This window comes from Siniperca chuatsi, linkage group LG1 (genome assembly GCF_020085105.1).
Source record: "Siniperca chuatsi isolate FFG_IHB_CAS linkage group LG1, ASM2008510v1, whole genome shotgun sequence".
In the NCBI taxonomy this organism is placed as follows: Eukaryota; Metazoa; Chordata; class Actinopteri; order Centrarchiformes; family Sinipercidae; genus Siniperca; species Siniperca chuatsi.
Window position 1 is genome coordinate 25,844,995 of NC_058042.1, and position 24,447 is coordinate 25,869,441.

Sequence of the window (24,447 nt, forward strand, 5' to 3'; positions counted from 1 at the left end):
ACTTGATCTGAATAAGAACATCACCTAATTGCTACAGTGCAAGTTCAACGTGTCACTAGCGACAAGTTGAATTATATCACATGGTACTTTTTAAAAGTTGACAAGAGTCCTTTTTACTTCACACTCTCATTACGTCTTTTTCTGATTTGAACTGAAGCGTTTAAGGCTTGAGGGTCAATCAACAGTGTCTTTGGCAGATTTCTGAGCAGCCAGCCCTAGTATCATGATGAATCCATCAGTTCATCCATCAGTCCATTATGGTTAATTTGATGTGTCTCAACCCGTCCTCAGCTTCTTAATGTTGTCTGGGACTGATTCCTGAAGAATTGACAGACACACACTTCCCATTTCTGCATTATGCAAAGGCAATGTAATGAACTACAAAGTGGTTTGTTTGGCATGTTGTTAATATTTGATGCAAACATCTGGGGCAAACAGGCATTTTGAAGAACTGAGATATGACAACCCAAATTTCTCCCACTCCCTGTGTGATCGTACCCCCTGATGGTTCTCTACAGCTAAGCCAATTTCTGGCTTGCTCTTTAACATTCTCTGTATATCCTTTTTTGTCTCTGTGTCTGTCTTGACCGTTCTCCGTCTTCTCTTTGTCTCTTTTGCTTTCATTTTCCTCTTTGTCACCCCCCTTTCTCTGGCTCTCTTTTCGTCTCTCTGCAGCACAGAGTCCAACGGTGACCGACCCTCTCCAACAGGCTTATGCTGGCGTCCAACACTACGCAGGTGATCTGTCTCTCCTACCTCCTCTACTCTCTCACTTCCTCCATCTGTTCCCTTCCCTCTCCCAGCTCCCTTTCTGTTTGTCACATCAGTAGACACTATGACAGGTAGAGATAGCTGGACGACCATCCAATTTCTTCCCGGATTAGGCTACTTTACATTAGGATTGCAAAAGGATTTTCAGTTGACTTGATTATACCCCCACACAAAAAAATCTTAATTTCAAAAGTACACCAAGAGCTGAGGATCTGAACCTGCCATAGCCTCCTACATGAGAGATGACATAGACCTCTCATAACCACTGCTTTCTGCCTGACATCAGCTCTCATTAACACGGTGTAAGTCTCCCTCTCTTTCTTTGTGTGTCTGCTTAGTTGAACAGCCCTCCATTCCCCTTTTGCCATACTCTTTGTGTAGTGATCCACCAACCAAATAAGCCCAGTCATAATGCAATTTATGTATGCAATGTCTAGAGGATGCAAATGAACAATGGAATAATAATTTGAGTTTGGTTACGTCAAATATGAAAATGGAGATGTGAAAAATTCCACTCTGGTTCTCCCTTTGCAACAGCAGCCTACCCTGCCGCCTATGCGCCAATCAGCCAAGCGTTCCCCCAGCAACCAACCATCATTCCCCAGCAACAAAGGGAAGGTAAGAGCGAGCAAGCGCGCCCACCCAAGATAAAAGGTGATAATTGCCATGTTCCATTCTAATGTAGCTGCGCTGCTTTGAATTAGTGAGGGAGGGAAAAAGCTGGCTGGGGAAAATGTGAGAAAAAGGCTCCCCATTTAAAGAGTAGAACATTAGCAGTGAGATGGAAAGTTACTCTGTCATTATTCAAAAACTGCACTAATTCAAACTCGCAGCGTTGGACTGCTTAATCAGTCCATTACAATGTGTTTAAGTGGTTATAAATATTCATCAGATTAATTAGCTGCATGCATAATCATTTATTACCATTCCTAGTGTAGTGTTCGTTCTTATGCCACAGCATCAGATGTAATAAAGCATAGGATATACTGTGATGGTAAATCACCCTTTTTTACGCCATTCGTCAGTCTCAATTATTCATCTATATGATTGTATTAGACAGCATAGAGTGGCATGAATATTCAATATAGGAACTCTGAAATTGAGTGTTTCCGACATTGCCTAGGGGAAAAGTTAGTTTATGTTTGCATTTTTTCAGTAGTGTGAGTGCATGCCAGGGTCACAGTGCAGAACTGTATGGATAAAGTATAGATAGACACTTAACTTCACATGTCAGCAGCCTATTCGCTTTACATGCAGGCATAATTTCACACCATAGGAAAAACACACAGTTGTTAAGGACATCCCATCTCTCACTGCTACCTTGGAACATTTTAATCATTAGCATTATAGAAGTCATGGTAATGCATACACACTCAGACACAGCCACTCTTTCTCTCTCTCTCTCTCACACACACACACACACACACACACACACACATAGAGCTATTCTTGGTTGAGCCAGTGGCCTGTCTGAGTTCTGGCCTCCTCTGGGTTTTGGCTGCTTTCCTAGCCTGTCTCTGTCCACTGCCACAGTCTGCAGCCCTGCCATTTAACAAGAGACACCTAAACCTGAATACACACGCACAGTCAAGCCTCAGCTTCAACCTCTCTTTGAAAGCTAACAATTTCAACAATACATTCTCTCAGTCTGTGTGTGTGTCAACAAAGAAAATCCAGCCAAATCCAAAAATATAATTTTAACGAGACACATCCTCACTGTACTCTTTGAAAATATGTGTCCTTTTCATTTCAGCTGTGAATCTTAGGAAGCATAGCTACATGTCACTACTGTACAGCAACACATACTGACACAGCAAATATCAATATATGTTATTCCCAAAGCAATGCAGTACCTTGATCAGCTTCCATGCCAACTTTACCAAATCTGTCCATGTCCATGAATAATTTCAGGGTAGTCTAAATTGAAAATAAAAAATCTAAATAAATACAGCATAGCCATGGATATCATCTTTTTATTCCACGCATTGTTCTTCCTTATCAAAACCTGGTGCCTACATTACCCACAATGCAACTCTAACTGCCAACAGTTACGTCAAAAATTTGGGTGTGTTATACTAATAGAGTAGAGCTAATGGAGCTTCGAGCCGCTAGTCTCAAGCAGAGATGAGGAGCGGGCTACAGAGGTTGTGTAAGCGCACTTCTATCTAACTCCACACATCAAGATATTTTTCATTTTCAAACTTGTAATCTTCAACTCCAACCATCACTGCAAGTGACATGACTTGAGGCAGTTTATCAGATTTCACACAACTGCCTCTGGAGCCACAAAAAGGCTTTATAAAACTTTTGTCACAAATGTCCTAGTAAACAGACTTTGATGTGTAAAATCGGTGCAGTTCCCCTTTCAAAAATGAATAATAATAAATTCTGCATATGTGAATCATACCAAATTACTTCTCATCCTAAGCTGTGCGTACAAGTCACACAGCCACGTGTCTGGTATAAATAATGCAGCCAGATCAACTTCTCAACATGCACTTCCAGATCATTTGGCATTTTGCTTCTTAGCACTTTCCCAGTGTGGAAAAAATTAGATATACAATTTAAGCACCATACTGTAAATTTACTTCTGGTGGCATTTTTGTAACAAATGAGGCTGAACAAGTAAAAGCCTTACTTGCAATATTTATTCTTTGACTACCTTGTAAACATATAACACAAAACCGCTCTCATTTTTTCAGTTATCAGTTATAAGATTTCCTTTGTTTAGTAGCTGGCACTTGTTCAACTGTATTTTCCTATTAAAATTAATATATATATATATATATTTAAGATTCATTAGATCATGGTTGGTGTGCTAACTTTTTCAAGTGAGGAACAACCCTGTGTATGTAACAGTATGTATTCTTTGTTGAGTAAAAGTGTAAGAGGTCTACAAGATGTATGATTCTATATGGACAGACTTTCGCAATGGAAAAGGCAGAAATTAAGTTTTCATGTAATCACCAAAAAAACAAGTGGTGTTATGTTTGTGAGGAGTAGTGAACAAGTGTGTCCTTACACACCAGTTGGCAGACATTTCTTTCCCTCAAACAAGCCACTTCCTTTCAAAGCATGAATTCTCTAAGACACCTAAACCTAAACAGACAGAACTGAGATTCAGACTTTAACTGTTAAAAAAAATCCCCACTCTGTCAACCTGTTTGTGTGTGTGTGTCCTCTATCTCGCAGAGGCACAGCATCACTACAGCCAGCCACCACTGCAGCCCTCTTATCAGCCTTCTCACCAGCCCCAGTCTCATCTCGTCATGCTATCACCCTGAGCAATGAGACAGGAGAGAATGCTAGCCAGGCAGCCAGCTGCAAGCATACTGTCCCTGAGTCCATCACCTCTCTCTCTCTCTCTCTCTCTCTCTCTCTCTCTCTCTCTCTCTCTCTCTCTCCAGTTCATTCCTCCCTTTATCCAGATTGGCCTGTACAATATGTGGCAGCTGGGTGGATGAGTGTGGAGGGATAGAGAGAGATTGGAAGACAGTCCTACTGTCACACAGTAATTGGGACAAAAACTTGGTTTATGCTCTGCCTCCTCCTCCCCTTACTCTTCCTCTGTGTCTCAGAGTTTCTCTTTCTCAATATAACCGTCTTAATCTTTCTCTTTCTATCAACCTATCATTTTTTTTCCTTCTCCTGTTGTCTCTGTTTTTATCTCTAGCTTCTCTTTTACTTCTATCTCTGCGTCTCTGTGGCTGTTTACATGTGCACTGCTATTGCCAGCACATTTTCTGAGAGTAGTGATAGTCAAATTTAACTGTTTAATATTATTCAGTGCCACCTATCTATGCTGTTATTATGTGATATGGGATTCTTGGGAAGATTCAAATGGAAACCACAAAAAGAGTGGCCTCATAACACTTGAAAAACAGGATTAAGTGGTGCGTACTCCACACATGCCACGATAACTAGTTTTACACAACTAATATTTAACATAACTAGAAATTGGGGTTTACATGGCTCCTGCATTCCTTAGATTATTGTCTTGATTGCTTTATTGAGTCATTTTTCCACTCATGTTATTATGGTCAGTCTCTCTCTCACTGGGCATTCCCTGTTTATGCTCACATGTAACCCTCCTGTTGTCTTTCTCTCATCACCAGGGCCAGAGGGTTGCAATCTGTTTATTTATCACCTGCCCCAGGAGTTTGGAGATGCGGAGCTCATGCAAATGTTCTTGCCTTTTGGCAACGTCATCTCTGCCAAAGTCTTTGTGGACCGAGCGACCAATCAGAGCAAATGTTTCGGTGAGTCAAAAATCGACAGTGGAGTAGAGGAGTTAAAAAAAAAAATCCATTGAAATGAAGAGAGCAATGCACATGTGCTCCCTGGCTCCATCACACAGGCATACTGTATCTAACAAGATGGTGGGGCTCGGGAGTGTGGTGTGAGAAAGTGGACACTCTAAAGGCCAAACCCACGATGAATCCCTCATTTAGCTACTGACCCAAACATCTTTCCACAATTGTTATTTGCTTCACATGTCTATTCATCACCCTCTCTGTCACACCATTCCTAATATAATCAGTATCCTCTCATCTTCTCTGCCATTCTCATCCTCCTTTACCCAAGAGAAAAGTATTTTACCAGACACCACTGCCACCACCCCACCCCAGTTCTCCAGCCGGGCAACCCAGCAGCATCACACCACAACCTCCCCTCCTCTTTTCTCGCCTCCTACACAGCAAACCAGTTCATCAGGGTGGAGGCGGTGCAGGTGGAATCTATGGGCTTAAAGAGATAATAATAGACTGGTGTGGGCCCTGGTGTTGATTCAGTTGGACAGCAGCACCCAGGAGACAGGCAGGCAGAGAGAAAGACTCCCAGCATTGGCTTTCTTTCAGTTTCTCTTCAACATGGCATGTCTATGAGGCTTTCTCTTCCTCTCTTCCCTCGTCTGTCTCATTCTGTCCATCTCAGGACCGTCTCTCTCTCTCTCTCCCTCTCCCTTTGTGTGCTCTCCTCTAAACATATGCCTCTCGCTATCACTATCCGTCAGTCAACAAGGGGGAAGGACAAAGGGGCGGTGACCTCATCAGTCTCACCGGCATATTTTCCAAGGCTAGTAATTAAGATCTTGGCTGAAAAACAGCAATTTAACTCATGATTCTTTTGTGGGGGGTTTTTTCCACTCATTTCTCCCTCCTTTTTATAGCAGAAGCCCCTGGGCTCTTTTGTAAGACATTAACAAATTAGGCAGAAGATGCTGTGCATTATGGGGGATAAGTTATTAGGCCTCCAAAACCTTGGAGGGCTTCATCTTAAAAAAATGTGAGTTTAGCCTTGATGATGTGTTGGGCACTGTAGACTCACGGACATGTGTAGATGTACTGTCTGCATATATATATATATATATATATATATATATATATATATATATATATATATATATATATATATATATATATATATATATATATATATATATATATATATATATATATATATACACATGTACAGATGTAGAAAAATAGATAGATGGATGGACTGATGAATTGTCCATTGTAAAAATATACAAATGTGGCCTTAAGCACACTGGTGTGAAGAAAATATACTCAGTTTTCCCAATATCTAAAGCACTGCAACAATGGATACCAAATAGACAGCATTTTATACAAACTAACAGAAAGCCAATGACCTTACTGTTAGATGAAGAGATCATTTCCAAAGCACTGTATTGTGTATTAAAAGAGAACAATTTTAAAAAATATGTTAATTATTCATATGTATAACAAATAATCCAGTCTGTATGTCTGCATTTAGTTAACCAAGATTTTAATTTCTCCACTGTCCTTTGAACAGCACACCATATTGAATATAAAATAATATAAAATTATCTAATTTAGATACTCCACTCTTTTCTTTCTTTTTCTAATTAAAATCTAAAAAACCTTACCTTAAAGGCATCATCTAAATACAGCTTAGATTCTGTAAAAATGTCAAGTATGTTGGTGTAAATGTTAACTTACCTACTATATTTTAGGTACAATATGTTAAATATTTTGTTGATATATTTGTTAATTTTAAATGAAATACTTCTGGCAAATTGCTAGCCATGGCAGAATGATTTTTGTGTGTTTCAACAGAAACATCTCTGCGTACATGGCCTGATATCTCTGCAGCACAGGTGAACTACATTTTGGGATTTTGAGAGGAGATAATCAGACATCACTCTTTGAGATGGAGTGTTTACAGAGAAGCTTGAAAATTTGAATATGATGAAAAGGTCACTGGAGGAGCACTCAAAGCACATTCTTATAAAGGATGTATTTCTGGAGTAGGATTTGGAGTATACTCTTAAGGGATGCATCACAGTCAGTTCAGACAGATGTCTGTTAAGTTTAGTAAATGTATTTGCACTGTGATAAAATGAATATGTGACATGGTATGATATTAAACACTTCTCCAGGTGAAATGAAGAAAAATCTAAGGGATTTATAAAATATTTCATCTCAAAGCAATTAAAAAAATTAAGATGATAAGAAAGCCCAAATGACAGGTATTAACATAGCGTGTGTTATTAGTTAGTAATGTTTTATTGAGTCACCAAAATGTACAGAACATCCATAAAGCACATGCGTACACCCAATAGACAGTCACAGTTGAGGAGCTATATGGTTGTGTTTAATTTAACCTGGGACTCTATGGATACAACATTAGACTTAATCCTCTGCGTTTAGTCACTCAGTATTTTAAAAGTGATCAAAGCTTACCTTGTTAAGTGGAATTAGCTGGATTTAGCTTGAAAATAAATTTCAAAAGGTCTGCTGAGAATGGAATGACACACACACCTAAAATAGGATGCTCATAGCTTTTTAGATATGATAGAAAAAATATACATGAGGAGATGCAATTTACCTAAAGGGCTTCTGAAAACGGGATATACAAGGTTTTTTTTTTTGCTGTTGTTTCTTTTTTTAATGTTGTTTTGCTTTTTTGTTTTTTCCCACTTTTAAGTCGGGGAAAGTTGCCTGTGCATGTTTATTTCAGCAGCATCTATACATTCATATATTTACTGTGCACAGATTCACCATCCTCATGTGACACTTTGAAATAGTCTTTATTAACAACCACCCTGAACCCATATCTTTCCTATGAAAGAACAAGTGAATCTCCAGTCAACGCTCACAAATGTAAAATAATCATCACAATAAATAAATTAATAATAAATATGTATTAAAACTAATGTTTGGAGCTTCCCATGACAATTTCTAACTACTAAGCAGCATCAGTTGATCACCTGGAGGTTGACTGACTTGTTTAAAGGGAGTTCACTCGTAGTTACAGCAGAGCAGGGGGCATTGTCTTTCCCAGCCTATGAGGTTATTTGAACCAGGACCTCACCTCTAGACTACAGCCACCCCTGCAGAAAAGAAAGTGCAGAAAAGAGTTTTCATAGCACCAGCATTGGTGTACAGCATCGCTACATAGTAACTTTTTTTTAGGGCAATGTGAAACTTATGTACTGCAGCATTCTCAGCTACACAACCTGGTCCTCGACTCGTATTTTCCCCATTGTCACCCAATAATGTTTGCAACTTTGTGTGTGTTTTTATTAAAAATGCATAACATTACAATGTGTACAGACATTCTGCTGATATGGATGGCTGCGGTGAGAGCCATACCTCAAACACTAGTAGCACTCGGGGTATTGAGTTGCACAGCGCCACACACTCAGTGCTGCAAGAGATCTGCAGTGCTATCAAAGATATGAAACATCAGCCGTGTTTCTTTGTCTTGAGAAAACAGCTAAAACTGGAAACATGTTCAAATATGTTTTTCTGCTTTTAGATTATTTTAATGTACATGGATTCAAGCACTAAGAGTTTGCAGTGCAGTCTTTGTCCTCTTCTTTCCGTACTTTGACCCCTAGCATCCTATCACCTTTTTGGCATGTGAATGTAAATGTGAGGTATGGAGATTCGTTAAAGCCAGGGATAGTGTGTGTGTGTGTGTGTGTGTGTGTGTGTGTGTGTGTGTGTGTGTGTGTGTGTGTGTTTGGGAGGGGGATCACTGCCAACTGACAGGCCCTTTCCTGCTCAGTTTGTTTAAAGGGTTTGTAAAAGCAGCAGCCTTATCTCACCCACACTGACAAAAGCCTGCCCTCTCCCCCCAAATTAAATTGGACCCATAGCGGTGTGATCAAATCAGCTGGCAGGCGGAAAATTCGGGCCGTCAATCACAGAGGTGTCTGATAAGAGCAGGCAAGGAGTCCCGGTGTGGAAAGCTGTGGGCTCATTCCGCCTCGACACCCAGGTGATAACTCACCTCCGTCCTACACACCTTGCTCCTAGCATCTCGTCATGACCCCCATGCCCTTTACTCTTTACTCAGATACATGCTCAGTCACACACGTACATGAAAACACACACACACACACACACACACATACATGCAGCCCTGCCACTCTCGTATGGCTCAAACATGCAGGTAAAATTTACAGACACTGCTTTGCTCTAAAAATCCACACACAACATGAGACTCCTTTTTTCTCTCTAATCTGTGAACACCTTTTCATGTTTTTTTGTTCTCTGTTCAAGTTCAACTCACGGTTTCTAATAGCTCTTCTTCGTGTGATTTTTAATATCTGTGTTATTAGCCTTTGTGATATTTTATGTAATCTTTTTAATTCAAAGATTTTCAATTAATCTACTGAAAAGAGAAAACAAAGAGCTATTGTTGTGTCATTGTTGCGAGTTAAAAAGGGTCTTCTTCTCCCCTCTTTTTTCTTTTCATCTTGCCTGTCTTTTCTCCCTCTCTTTCCCTCTCCCTTTCTATTCTTTCTGTTTCTCTCTCATCTCTCCTCATTCTTCTCCCTTCATGTGTTGTTCCTTTTTTCCATTTTTCTCTGCCCTCTTCTCTCTCCTCTTCTGTGTTCTTGTCTCAGGCTTTGTGAGTTTTGATAACCCGTCCAGTGCTCAAGCCGCTATCCAGGCCATGAACGGCTTTCAGATAGGCATGAAGAGGCTGAAGGTGCAGCTAAAGCGGCCAAAGGATGCCAACCGACCTTACTGACTCGTCTGCTGTCAATACCCAGGTATAGTAACACCCATGCACATGCCACCGCCATACTATGCCATGCCATGCCTGTTCTCAAACCATACTGTCCACTTCACTTGGATAGTTTAGTTCTTGTTACTGCAGTACATATGAATATCTGAGAGTGTATTGTCTCAAATCTCAATTTAACCATTATGTAAAAAAGTTGAATATTCATTAAAATTATAATCTATATAAGATTTTTATCCCCTTTTTTAGTTTTAATGACCTTTTGGTCCTTTATTAAAGCAGTTATAAAATAATATACTGTAGATTTGCAATTCGGAAAATAAACTAAAATTGTTGTATTCAACCATTAATAACCAAGAACTTAATCAAATAAAATACAATTTTAATTTCACAGGCATTTTCTATTTTTTAATTTCTGACCCCAATTAAAAGAAATGGGAACTTTTTTGTGTGGACTTCTGTTTCCAGGGAGGTGATCAGTGTAGGGCAAGTTGAGCAAAGAGGAAAATTAACTGCACCAACTTTCCAGGCTTCCAACCAGAAGAAACCCCACCACCCATCATTTGCATTACAAAATACTCTGCATTGAAATATACATACATCATGACATGACTGTCATCAACATGACAGACTAATAAAACTACACAATGCATTAATTACCTTGTTTAGTACTAAATGTGGTCAACATCAATTTGTATTTTTTCACATCAATATGTTTTTTTAACACATTAGCTGTGAAAGTGTCAGGACGCTAGTTACTAGATTGCACAGGCTCTCTTCACAGAATCAGCTTCTTAAGATCTGCCCTGCTCCACTGAGTTGTTTTTGTTTCTTCTGGGGTTTGAAATCTAATTTGTAACTGCAGGATGCTCCAGTGCAAATTGATGACATCATCAATACCCAGCTGTGCATAATTAGCCATCTACCGAGGATGGCGTTGAGAATCGATGCAAGTTGTTAAGCTACAAATTCATAAAACCAGATAGCAGCAATTTCTCTCCTGAAATAGCTCAGCATTAGATTTCGGTCAGCTCCTTAGCTAAATCTAGAGGTCCTTTCAGTTGAACCTTTACTTTTAGGAAAATTCATTGAGGGGATGCACAATAATACAGACTACAAGACTACTGATGAGCATGATGAGTAAATGCAGGATGTTTTAGAGAAAAGTTTGTGCTCACAAAAATATATAAACACAGAGATGCTTAATGGAAAAGCACTTACTCACCCTACAAACTGCAGTGGCTTGTATAATGGTGGAGAACAGCACCAACCCCAGTAAGCACCATTTGGTTAGTTCAAGTGATGCTTCACCATTCCGTTCTCAGCCAAAACAGTCATAGTCCATTTTCAGATTCTGTCATTCTTTGTTTGCAAAATTTCCCTAAAAACATAGAATGTCTTAATATTGTAATTTTAACTTGGTTATTCGGTTCAGGACATTTTTCACATGAGGACATTAGTTCTACATTTTTTGTTCCTTTTGTAATCCAAAGAGTGCATGTCCTCATATCTCATCTTAAGTGTAACCTTGTAGAACTGAATGCTTTGACTGCTAATAATTTTACCATGCATAAAAAGGAATAAATAAATAGAAATGCAAAATTGTCAATGCTAATAAATACTATTTTTAACACCTAATAAAATGATAATAATGATAATGATACAATAATTCATGTTGGAAATGTGTTATGTGCCTCTGGGGAAAGTGTTCAAAACTATATAAAAGTGTTCATTTTAAACTGTGCCAAACAATGTTTATACATACACTGCAACTGAGTTCATTTAATACTGAACAAATTTAAGATAAAATACAACCTACTGAAATAAAGCTTATCCTTTGTGGAATAGTTGTGAACTATGCCCATATGTATCTGCTGTTTTTAATTTTTTAATTATGCTGATTTTTATGAAGTATGCACTCACAAAGTAGAGCAAACAAGAGATCTTGCAAATGTATGGTTACGTAGTTGTGCTAATAGTATATCTGCCACCAGATATCTTCAATATCCAACAGTTCCTTGTTTTGGCCTTTAAAAAGTCTGAGCTTTCATACAAAATAATAAAAAGATAGTTTACTTTAAGTGGCACCATCCTTCAAACAAGACTAATTTCACAGTGTCAGGCTTGATTCAAAGAATCATCACCCATCTGTTACAAAGTGCAGCTGCCAGTGCAAAATAATATAGATGCATGCTCTCTTCGCTCAATTGGCTAGGCCACTTTTCATTACAATAACATAAGCCTGGATTATATTCCTCCATAAATAAAAGCATGGTAATACCATTTGTTTGTTTTAGATTTGACTCTTTAAAAGCCACAATATGACATTAATGGAAGGTGGGATGCAATACAAATGATAGATGCTCCCTTTATCCCATGGCTGATAGCATTTGAATAGAGCCGTGCCCTGCTAATTGAAGAGAGGCTTTCAAAGCAGACACCCTGAGAAAAAAAAAAGGGGGGGGATTAGCACATCAATGAGGGACAAATGGAAAATATCCTGCCACAGCATTAAATGACAATGTCAAAGTCATTGACATGTACTCAGAATGTCTCCAAGTACAGACATTTCCTACAATAACATTCTGTCACTTTATCGGGAAGTGTGTGTGTGTGTGTGTGTGTGTGTGTGTGTGTGAGTGTGTGTTTTTTCATGTCCTCCTTTGTCTGTGGTCTGGTTCAATCCATCTCTGTGTTTTTCTTCTGTTATTACACCACTTCTGTTGTTGAGTTAAGGAAACCCAATAGACCAGAACCAAGAGCAATCCCACGAAAACATTAAAGAAAAAATGTGCTAGTGGGGCATCTGAAGCCAGCTCCTGGTTTATAGATTCTTAAAAATCATGAGGGATCTTATATAAAAAAGTTGTATTTGAAAAATTTAACCAATCTAGATTTAAGATTTTTTTTTCTTTTCATGTATTGCCTTGTATTGTGGCAGACAGTACATTGAGTTCTTGAGCAAAAGACTGAAATAAGTAAAGTCAAAGTCAACTGTAACTGTTTAGTTTTCTAAATTCAACTGCATTATGATGATGAAAAACTTTGATGAAACTAGAAAGATGACATTTTTTTGTTTTCCATGGGTAAAAACTTCAATATGTAGATAACTTCAGAGGCACACTTTTTTCTATAATACTGACGATTTCGCTTTGAAGTTGAATTAAAAACACGATCAGAGAGCATTCTCTTCTGCTGGTCTCAGGAGACTTGCTACTCTAAAATTGCGTTCTGTGTCTTAAAGATAAACTTAATGCAAAAAAGCTGAAGCACTCACTGTACGGCCACCCTCATAGCAAACAATGCAAGGCAAATCCAATTACTGTAGACAGGACAAGTTTCTGAAATATGCATTTCTGCCTTAAAGGGTTATCTTTGTAAATATAAAAAACATCAATTCAACCTGAGAATTTCACCACCAAATTGAGGCTTTTTTGTGCTGTGTTGAAGATTACTTGTTCTGTTATTTCTGTTTTACTTGTCAATTCTTTTTTTCAGTTTTTATGGTAATAACCATAATAACCTCATTTGATTTGTCAGGCAGAATAAGTGAGTGTTGAACAAATATGGAAAGGGTGCTTTGAATTCTGACTTAAGGAAAAGAAAATCCCACTGTTTCTTTCCTTCTTTTGCACCCCCACCAACCTGGCAACCTGACATGGCCAATCACAGTGTGAGGTGGCCTTTCTCCGCTATAGCTACACCCCCCCACACCTGTCATGGGGCCAAGTTCCCACAGCTGTAAGTTGAACCCATGGTGTCATTTTCTTTTGGATGACGTCATGTGGTGGGACTGTGACTGCGTTGCATGACGTGGCGTTGATTGATATCTCTAAACTCTATCTCTTTATATTCTGCCCTCCTTTTATATATATATATATACTGTATATTGTATATTGGCAGTTTGTGGAGTGCAGTAAAACAATGCCTTTCTTGGCTGGTACCTGTTGTACATAATGTAACTGACTGGTTGGTTGATTATAACTGGAAGTGGCCTTTAACCCTTTGTGCTATTGTACCGTGTGCCCTTGTGATGTTTTACTTTCTCTTGTGGGGTTCATGTGTATGAATGTACTGTATTTTCTATTTCTCTATTTCTTCACATTCACATCAACAGTGTTTTTTTCCAGCAAACTATGATTTTTTATTAAAGTCTGAATCTTTGCAAAAAGGACCCCCGATCGACAGCTGTTTAGTTGAGAGATGACCAAGATGACCCTATGTTTGTGTAGCCAATTAAATCTCCACCGTTCACGCAGAGAGCACAGGCAAATGTTGACACTCCACTTCTCTGTTGATTCCATCTGCACAGGGAGTACTTCTGCAAGATTGTTTTGTTTGCCTAACATGAGAATCACTTCCCATTTATTTATTTATGAGGGTGCAAACCAATTACACCGTGATAGCAGAGCTGCAGGCAGCGCTGCAGACTCACATGGCCAGAATCTGTCCACCATACAGCCATACTGTACACATAGATGTATAAGCAGAGGTGCAGAAATAGAACAAAATACCAATACCTGGGACGAGTATTTGCTGGTGCTTGTTGTTTTTTAGTAGGATTATGCCACCAGATGGGGGCATAGGACTGGGGGGGGCGCTGAGCATACAGGGCCGTCATGTGAGGAGAGCCCACAAACATACTAGAATGAATAGCCATGGATGTGGGTAGGGGCCCATGGAGAATGCTTTTGTACAGGGTCCAGAATTTTATGCTATGCCCCTGCCACCAGATAAATTAGCTCTTATGTTTTAGCTGCTTGTATTTGAGATAATTGTTACTTGGTCTGTAAAAACAAAAGGCAAACAGATTCACAGTGAAAAAGGTTGTTTCTTTGCAAGTGAGTTTGTTTCTATCCCTCCAGGCCAAACCCTGATAAGAGTTAGTCGTTTTCATCAAACTTGTTCTGCCCTATTCTTTCAGAAGCCCTGCAGGCGACTATCCCTCCCGTAGTCTATCCAATGAACTCAGGGGGGTGTCTAGCCAGGCAAGCCGGGAGGGATGAGATCTTTCTGGCATCAACTATGCCTCTTAACTGCCAGGTGTCTTTTATGGAGCCATCTAAGTAGGTGGCGGTGTGGAGGGAGAGCATAATGCTGGGACCAAAAGAAAATAAATTCTTTATTATCTGACAAACTTGGAGAGTGAAATAGTATCTATTTTAAAACCACTGTGTGTTTCTTCTGCTCTGTGGTAGATGTATATAGTGAGAATAGCTAGTGGCTTATAAAAGAGGGCATCTGTAATCGGGACTGTTAGTGCTTTGTGCTACTAATGGCTGGGCTCGCTTTGCCAAACATAAGAAATAAGTTAGAATCTCTGCTCCCACATCTAAAAAGCAGATCTATTATGAAATGGTAACAAGCTCATTTACAGGAATGGAATGGTAGAACAAAGAGCGTCTGGGCACGTGTTCCTGTCATGAAGTCAGACCCTTTCATGTTCACTCCCAGAGAGTGATTTGCTGTGATTTTGTAGCCTTTCTTGACCCACATCATAGCTCATAACATATTAGGGATGATAGGCTATAAACTAGATCTTTTATATCCAGAGCTCGACAGCACGGACACATTTAGTAACAGTGCGCCCACAACGCATTTGAAGTCAACACAAAGCCAGGGGAGATGCTAGGTTGTTTTTTCATGGGATCCTAATTAGAGGCTATGTCTTGATATGTACATTTTTCTTATTAGACAGCCATCCTTTTTTTGGTCACAATCATTACACTATTTTGACACTCGCACACAAACACTTGTCTTGTTTTCTTTATGTTTCCTTCTTCTTCTTTTGGTAGTTTGTAATGAATTAACAATAAGATGAATGACAGCAACAACTCAGACAACATTCAGTTGTATTTTTTTTTCATGCAGGGAGATGTAGTCCGTTTAAATGAGGCCTTCCTTGGATTAGTGCTGTCACAGTGTAGATGTCTGTTCCATATGGTTAAAACACAAACCTCACCCCACCTCTAGCCCACTTATTTCTGGTTTTGATTGACACACTCCTCTTTTTTTTCCTCCTCCCCGTCTGTTTCTCATGCTGTTGGCTGTGCCTGTCAGTCTGTGTGATAACCAGGAGCCAGCAACCCTGAGCATGTTTTCCGCAGCCTCACTGAATCCACTCTCCTTATTCTCCCCTCTTTTTCTCTCCCTCACTCTCTCTCTCTCTGTCTGTGTCACAGGATGAAGGGCCACAACACCTTATTTCCACAAGTGCAGTAAAAGTACAAAGACTTCTTGCTCTGCTACATATCATGAAGGAAGGGTGGTCCCTTGATCCTGCTGGAAACCCGCTGAAAGATTGGGTGACTGCAAGAGGGATCCCAGAGTTGTTGTTCTTTTTATTTTATTTTTTTCTTTCTTCGCAAATGCCTCTTTTTTCCCTGTTTTGCTTTGGCGTCTGTGGAAGAAGATTTTTTGCAGAGACCAACTTTTTGCTGCTGTTTTTTAGACATGATGGGAAAAAAAACCTTTATAGACTCATTATGCTCAAAGCATGCATACTGACACAGGATATAGATAAACACACATAAACACAGATAACAAACCAAACATACACATTTAAAAAAAGGAAAAATGAAAAAAAAATCTACTTTGTACATGTATAAATACGTGCAAATGCCAACTGAAGTACTGAAGCAAACACATGCGTGTGCGCACGCACATACACACACACATACACACAAACACACACACCAGCCTGCTGCCATTTTGGTTTTTGTGCCTACACAGGTGTTGTGCTCTGTGACAGGGCAAGCTCTGGATCAAAGAAGAAAACAAGAAGAAGAAGAGAAGAGGAGAATCCAGGATAATTTACATGCATCATTCCTTAGGAAATAGGGACCAAAGGACTAAACGCTTTTTAAAAGAATATAAATATATAAATATATAAATATATATTTAAAAACTCATACCTTGTAGCTGCAAGTATTACAATTTACTCGTAGTCAAAAAAATCATTAAATCAATATCCAGTGGCCTACTGTAAGTACGAATAAAAGAAAATGGAAATAATGTATAAAAAAAGACATGGAATCGTAGTCTAGGGGCTGATCTTTTGCTCTGGATGCTGATTTAGCACCAGGTTGTAGAATAGTAAAGTAGATTAGAAAAAAAATGTAGATTTGCTAACTTTTGCTGTTGTTTAAAAAAAATACTTGAAGTTGTAATGAATGGGGGCAAAGGGGGGGGGGGACATTCATCTGCCCCTGTACGCAACGAGTCTCTTTGTCTTGGTTGTTAAGGTATCAGCCACTGGATATCTCGCTCATCATGATGTATAAGTCACCGCATTCTCTGACAGCTATGAACAGACTGCTCTGGAAGAAAAAAAAAAGAATGACGAGAGAAAAAAAAAGACTGAACTTACTAATGTCTGAGCTGGACAGGGTGCAGACGTTTAAGGCTTCTCACTAGCCTTTGTGTTCAAGCGACAATCCACTGTAAAGACCAAGCAAAATGGACATGGGGTGTCTTTTGTTCTTGTCTTTTCTTTTCTTGACCTTTTGTATTGCAACAAGGAGTGTGAATTATGAAGCCACAAATTGTTAAAAGGAGATGCTTCTACTAAGAGGGATGGACAAATAGATGGTCATGAGGGGAACAGAAAGGGAGGAGTAAGGTGACAGCTACTGAAACTGCCAGCAGAATGACCTCAGTATACAAATGAATTGGCCCTTATGGCATCGGAATTCCATCACAATACAAAGTATGTCGTTGTAAACAACCAGGACTTATATAAGTGACATGCCAAGGATATGTGTATCCACTGAAGCTGCTGCAAAACTCCAGATTGAGAAAAATTGCCTCTTGTCTCTTGGCAAATACAAACAAACATTTCTCTGAAGACAAACTCAATTTACTATACTGATGGCAAAGGGGCGCAGGCTTTTAGAGCTCATTTAGCTCTGTCAAATATAATGTAAATTCCATTATTAACATGTTCCCTGACCTGCTTTCTTCATACATTATACACAGAGCCTATGGGGGAAAAAAAGCTCCTGTTTAAACAGACTATATCTGAATTAGATCTAACAGTCACTCTTAACCATCATTCAGCTCTCTCTGACACTGACGGCAGGCAGGACACAGTAAGCACTCCAGCACTGTCATGCCTTTATTTTGACTGTTTTAGAGCTCTGGATGCAGGCTCTTCTCTAAAAGCAGATCAATATGTTTGGAATGAGTCTGGAGGGAGAAGCGATGCTGTTTCAGTCAGTCTGAACACTTCCAAATTTTCTCTGTCGAACACCAGCTCACATCCGTACACCAGCCCTTTGAGCACTGACAGCTGGCAGTAAGAGGCATGGCTAGGCAAGAAGGAGAGAGGGAGGTGAAGAGAGGAAGTCAACAACCAAACATGACATCAGGATCCTTTAAACCGATGCTTCTAGGATGATGCCCAATGACTTAAACCATAAAATTAGAAGCTGCAATCAAGCTGACAAACACTATGTATCTGTGCTATATGCTTTCAAAGAACAGGATTAAAGTGTTCAAATAGGACTGGAGTCTGGTATCTTAGGCTCCAGTCCAACCAGTTCCTGTTTACTCCTGAGACTCTTCTCCTTGCCGTTCTCTCCCTCTCTCTCTATCTTTCTTTAGAGAGAAAAGCAGACCAGACCTATTCCAAATCACTGAAGGAGGGACTGATAAAATGTGCCAGCAGACTCCAGAGTCTTCAAAGTACTACCATTCTTTGTCATTTAAATAAGCAGAAGGTCTTGATTTGAGTCGTTGGTATCAGCGTGCCATGTACCCCCTCTCTTTCCCCTGTCCTAAGAGCAGCCATGCCTTTCCAAACCTCAGCCCAACTGTTCAGCTCCTCTCCCCCTGGAACAGCATTTTCGAACCTAGCTAATGTCTGTGCTCACTACCCTTCAATTATGTCCTGCACCGTATTAGACATGCTATTTCACCTTTTCCTCTAATCACACTGTAATCACCAGCCTCTATACATTAGCAGCAACCAAGTGAAAAATCACTGGGATAATCACTTGGACCAAATGACGGGAGGGATGGTCCCCTGCATGCACATGGATGACAGAAGGAAGATTAGAGAGAATTATGTTTGTGCCTACTCCCTGGCAAGGCTGCTGACAGCTGACCTGGCACCAATAATGCTGCCAAATTTACCCGAAGAGGCGATGGAGGATGTGGGATAAAAACCTTCCATATCATAGCGAGGTGTTAATATTGCAAAGTAGATTGACTTTACCAAAAAGAGGTGGACAAAAAAAGTAATGAAACGTTTTTTTTCTTTAGCACAAACGCAAAAAAGTTGCTTAAAATTGGGTCAAAACCAACAATTTTGCTGGAAATCCTCAATTCTGTAAAAGCAGCTGCTGTGAGGCCGGCTATTGTACTTCTTCTTTCAGCATGTAATTGTGTACCACTTATCTATAGAGGTCGCAATTTTTCTTTCTTTTTCTTGCTTGCATCCCTGCTGGGACACCTGAAAAGCACAGTATTGTTCAGCGCTGAAAGAATATTTGTGAGGCAAAGTAGTTCTTCAGATTCAAAATGATGCCCATCAGAATGACAGGTTTTTAAGAATTGCCTTTAAATCTAGGGTCAAACCCCAGCCCTCCTTCCTCAGCCCTTGATCGGACGTTAGGTGGAAATGCAGGAAGCTACATGAATTGCAGAGATGTAAAGTAGGTCAAAACAAAGCCATGTTCTGCAAACCATTAGTGCTCATTATTCATGTGAAGCTGAACTAATCGATGGGAAATCTAATGTTCCATGAGCAATAAAATTCCCTGTGCTTGTCTCGGCCATCTTTAGAATACGTTCTGCAACTGAGGCTCTGTCAGGCTGAACATGAACTTTGCATGCCTGGTCCACTGATCTTCTCTGTCTTATACCAGATGCTGTACTAGTTCCCACTGCTAATGGCAGGTTGAGTCCCCAGTGAGCCAAAACCCAGCATAGCCTAGTATCCTGCTGTCTGCTTGGCTAACAGTGCAGTGTTCATGTAGCATCTCTGCTATGCCAGGGCTAAATTAGGCAATGTGAAATCAGCACTTCAACACTTTTAACAAGGGTGCTCTTAGTACTTTTACACCCTGGGGAGGATGTTACTGAAGTGACGTGCATTAAAAACAGAAATAGCTGTGAAACATGCTCCGGGACTACCAAAACAAGAAAAGATGGTTTTTAGATCTTTCCATTCCCCCATTTATTGACAAGAGTCTCTGCCTACCCTGCTCCCAGCCACAGTCTGGTCTGGTTTTTAGTCCATGTTTCACCTCTAAGAGCAATGACAAATGTCAACCCAGCAGGCACTCACCAAGCTGTTGCCAAAATGCTATTTGATATTTGTCCTCTAATTTACAAAGAGAAAATGTAACTTGGCATTTTAGCCAAAAGGAATTAGTATGAATCTAATTCATTGTGAGAATATAATAATTAGCATTCCAGGCAAAAACCTACAAGGACATGTCAAAAATGATGTCCATACCCCCAAATGCATATAGCTTCTCCTCTGTAGCCATACTGCCTGTATTTTGCATCTCACAATCAGTGGTTTGGTACACAAGTATAGCCAGTTGTATTACAATGAGCATTTAGACCGCTTGGTTCTCTGGACTGATGCATGTACCCACTCTGACCCTGTATCATTTAAAGAGAAATTGGGGGTATATACATACCATACCCATTTGCTCAGTTGTCGCAACACCACTGCACACAAGTTCAGTCCTCTAGAGGAGCATGTATCCTTAGAGGGCCCCAGCCAATTGCAGTTCATGCAGAGAACTGCTAGAGCATGTCTACGAGTCTCCAACCCCTTGGGTGCATAACACTCACCCTAAAATAGCAGTGATTGTCAAGGAAAGGAAGTGAAATGTAATTGACTGAAAGTGGAGAGATAATTAAAGGAACCTGTTGGACAGGAGGGAAGAAATTAATGCCTCTCATTTAATAGCTGCTTTGGGAGAGAGCTTTTCCGTCATCTCACTTTAGCGCAGAAAGGGTTTCGCTGTAGAAATGGGATTTTGTATAGAAAAATGTAGAGGTGGAAATAGGCACTGGGTGGTGGGGGTGCTGTGTGCTAAACTGAAACTCCACAAAATCACTCCCAATACTCAGGGCATCAGGCGCTATGATGTCATGATTAGTGGAGAGTTTCAGAGCCTTGCCTTACCCCTGATCCTGAGGTAGGTCGAGCAGAATCACAAATATGAGGTCAGTGTTGTAAGATTGCACCCCATCGCGGGGAGTACTGAGCCAGCAGAAGGGCTGATGAACCACCTAAATTGTACTTTGGATTTATAGTATCATCATCCAATTCCAAAAGTAACAAACAAAAAAAGATGCCATCGTCCACCCGACAACGCATAGTGAATCGCTGGAGGTGTAGTAATGAAGACAAAGACTTTTTTAATCCTTAATGTAAATAGCCTATAAAATACAAAAACAGAGGGAGGTTGTATAGCAGCTTGTGTTGAGAAGCCCAACTCTGTGGGACAATGATGTCACTATAAAATGTATCCACAGCAGTGCAGGGATCTAGGAGAGTTTTAGTCCTTTTAAGCCCCCTAAGTTTGGGCTCTGAACATGCATCCTACAACCCTAAGCGTCGGACCAAGGCTTAGAGAGTATTTGACTTAGTGTCAAACCTAAGCCACAGCCCCGAAGTGATCCGTTAATTAAGATTCTGTGTGTACACCGACATGTCATGATTTTTCTGACAGAAGAAAGATCGCCTGTGCGGTAATTGGATTAGTCCAATTGGGGCTGATGAACAGATATGACAGTGACAGTAGAGTTCATCCATCTGCATGCTTAATGCTTGACAGTGCGACAAAAAAAGCATCAGCCACCACCACCACCACACTTTTTCAGATTCTTTGGAAGTGAAAGTTTGGGCTTAACAACATTTAAGGAAGTTAGTTTTACAAAATGAAACTCCAGGTAACAGTTTGTTCAACATGTACATAGATCATCATTTAACACACATGGTCGGACCCACATGTACATGGTTAGGTCGAGATTGGAGGAAGGGGACAAACAAGAGAGCAAATTATTGTAGAACCCAGCAAAACCCCCTGCCTGCTTGACCCAATCTGCCACTGCTTTCCTGACCACACCGCTGCGTTACTCCTGTACATACAATATAGCTTATTTTTCAATTATGTTGAACTTTCTTTATAGGCCGTACAATAGATCATGTTCAAACATTTAAAAAAATTAAAAGAATAGTTAATATATTTCAGTGAAACTAAGAGAAGGAACCTATGAAATAATTTATCAAAAACAGAAGATAAAATGATGTTTTTTCTTGTATAGTGAAGCACTGATGTTCAAAAATGGGATTTTATACTCATGTTGGTAAATGGTTCTTTATTTTCTCTCTTTTGTTTTGTTATTATCTGCTGAAGCTGGGATAGACCCATTGTCATGAGGTTTATTCGAATATGCTTTGATCATTTTTCTTTTTTCCTAATTTTTTTCTGGCTGCACAATCCCTGTATGAAATCCCTCGTGGATGGGCAAATTCAAAGAGATTTTGCTCACTGAAAGCTCTTAAATCAATACAAGAATTAACAAACTGCACTGTAAAAGGATGATTGATGGTACTGGTCATGTGGATTCAGAAAAATGAGTCCATTGCACAACTGAGTTCAAATGAATCAGCATTGCATGTTCAAAAAGAATCTCATTTGAGGCCTTTTGTTGTTTTGAGAAAAAAAAGACAGAAAAAGACAAAAAAAAAAACCATCAAACTTTGCAGTCAGATTGGTTTTGAGACCTATGCTGTCATATCTCGTTGTCTTTAAGCCATGGGTGATTTCCTGTAATGTAATTGTTCTTGTCTCTCTCTGTCACAATGAAATTGTGTTTTGGGGATTTTTGTTTTTGACAAGTTGGTCGTAATCATTGACATATCTTTGATTTTGATCTTCTCGTTTCTTACCTATAGGAAGTTTATTCCACAGTTTGTTATTTAATGTGACTCCATCCACTGAAGAAATTGTATCAACAGTTGATAGCGCCACATTGCTTTACTCCAGTCAGGTTGATTTGTTAATGTGAGGAGGGAATTCTGCCTTAAACCCAGCCTGTTCTCTCTGACAGTACTACCTGTGAACAGTGGTCAGACAAACCGTATTCTGGGGATGCCAAATGTTCTATCTTCAAATGTCAAAAATCTGCTGTAAAGACAAACACTTCGCCGGAGTCAGTTTTGCCTCAAGCCCATTCTGACACAAATACGGACGTGGTCATCCACCTCCATTTCCATTGGTTACAAGGACCAAAATGTAAACAAACTCAGCTAACTGAGCAGTTTGCTCCAATCAAGCATTCAATGAGAGCCTTTAAAGAATTCACATTTAGTCATAGGTAATTTTGCACCATGGATCTTTGTATCATGAATCATTACATTCCCAGCTTCACTATCTAATTTCATCCTCTTCATTTGTTCTCATGAAAAATTAATTTATCATAATATATTTGGGTATTTATATTCACAATGAATGGAATAATCATTTATTCATTTATATTTGACTTGAACAAACTGATTTACTGTTTTCTTTTTGTTTGAAACAGAGATGTAATCTGAATGAGCGTTGGCTCGGGTCCGTTTCCCTGATTGGGGGTGATATCTCCCATAGTGCTCCTGAACTCTGTAGTTCTCTAGTTCATTATATTCTGCTTAGACTAAAATAAAGCACAGTCCTGTAGAAGATTGAGCCTGCTTTGTCCTTTTTATCTATTCACATAGCTTGATTAAATAATTCCTGAAGGTTTGGATCTATCATGGCGTGCATGCATGACCCCGTTTGCAAAGATGTGAAGTGTTCGGTGCCCTCTTGTCACTTGGATTGTGGAGAGAATGCATTTAGGACATGTCATTGTATTAATTGAGCTAACAGCGCTTACCATATCCGAATACCAAATTAGATGAGACGGTTAGTAGAAAATCGTTTAAAAAGGGCGAATAATGCATAATAAATGGAAGGGAGATTGGAAGAGGGAGGGGAATAAATTGTGAATTGATTAAAGGGAAATGGATATTCAGCTCTTGTCTCGTGGAGGTGTTACAGTGGAAACAAAATCAGGTGCAATGGGTGCTGCTGGTTATCGTCTGTGAATAAGAAGCAGGAGGTCAATCGATTAATCAGAGGTTTTCCTCATGCTGCATTTTATCGACAGAGACGTTACGGTAAGGAGGGTCAGGTCACATTCAAGCCTATGGTCAGTGTCCTTTTTATGGCCCAGAGTCTCCTCCTCCCTCATTAACCCTCGGAGTTGGTCGGCAGTCACCAGACACCTCAAAACCTATAACAGTGGAAGAAAAGGTCCTTGGAATATTGTGTACCATAGCTAACCCAAACTCCCAGTGCACAATGGGTGAGATAATTTAACTTGTTTCTCCAACTTCAAATCAACATGGTTCGGCAATTTCCAGCAGCCACAACCGTCCATCACAACAGAGGGAAAACATCAAAACTCTCTGACAGTAATTGTTCCCAGAGTGGAGTATGACACCCCAGGGAACATCAATGACCAAACTATCCCAAGACACCAAACATCATTTCTTGTTTATGGGCCTCTCTGGTGCGTCTGTGTAGCAGCATTGGTGTGGAAACAGATTTATGGTTGCTAAATTTGCAGGTGATAAAAAGGCAAAGAGTGGCCAGTTGGGGC

The 24,447-nt window shown here is 39.8% G+C and overlaps 1 protein-coding gene across 11 annotated transcripts in view; it reads left to right on the forward strand.

Moving 5' to 3' along the window:
• The window catches only part of celf6 (CUGBP Elav-like family member 6), a 142,124-nt gene extending 118,635 nt beyond the window's left edge, over positions 1-23,489 (forward strand). For 8 of the 11 annotated variants that reach the window (XM_044196152.1, XM_044196188.1, XM_044196160.1 and 5 more), the window contains 5 exons: positions 676-738; positions 1,309-1,389; positions 4,887-5,030; positions 9,671-9,820; positions 15,975-23,489. In XM_044196152.1, coding sequence (XP_044052087.1) covers positions 676-738; positions 1,309-1,389; positions 4,887-5,030; positions 9,671-9,798 — 416 coding nt within the window. In that variant the 3' untranslated portion in view covers positions 9,799-9,820; positions 15,975-23,489. Of the gene's footprint in view, positions 1-675; positions 739-1,308; positions 1,390-4,886; positions 5,031-9,670; positions 9,821-13,464; positions 13,534-15,974 lie in introns of all 11 variants that reach the window. The other 3 variants (XM_044196216.1, XM_044196171.1, XR_006378024.1) reach the window with 2 other exon arrangements.
• Positions 23,490-24,447: the final 958 nt, after the last annotated feature.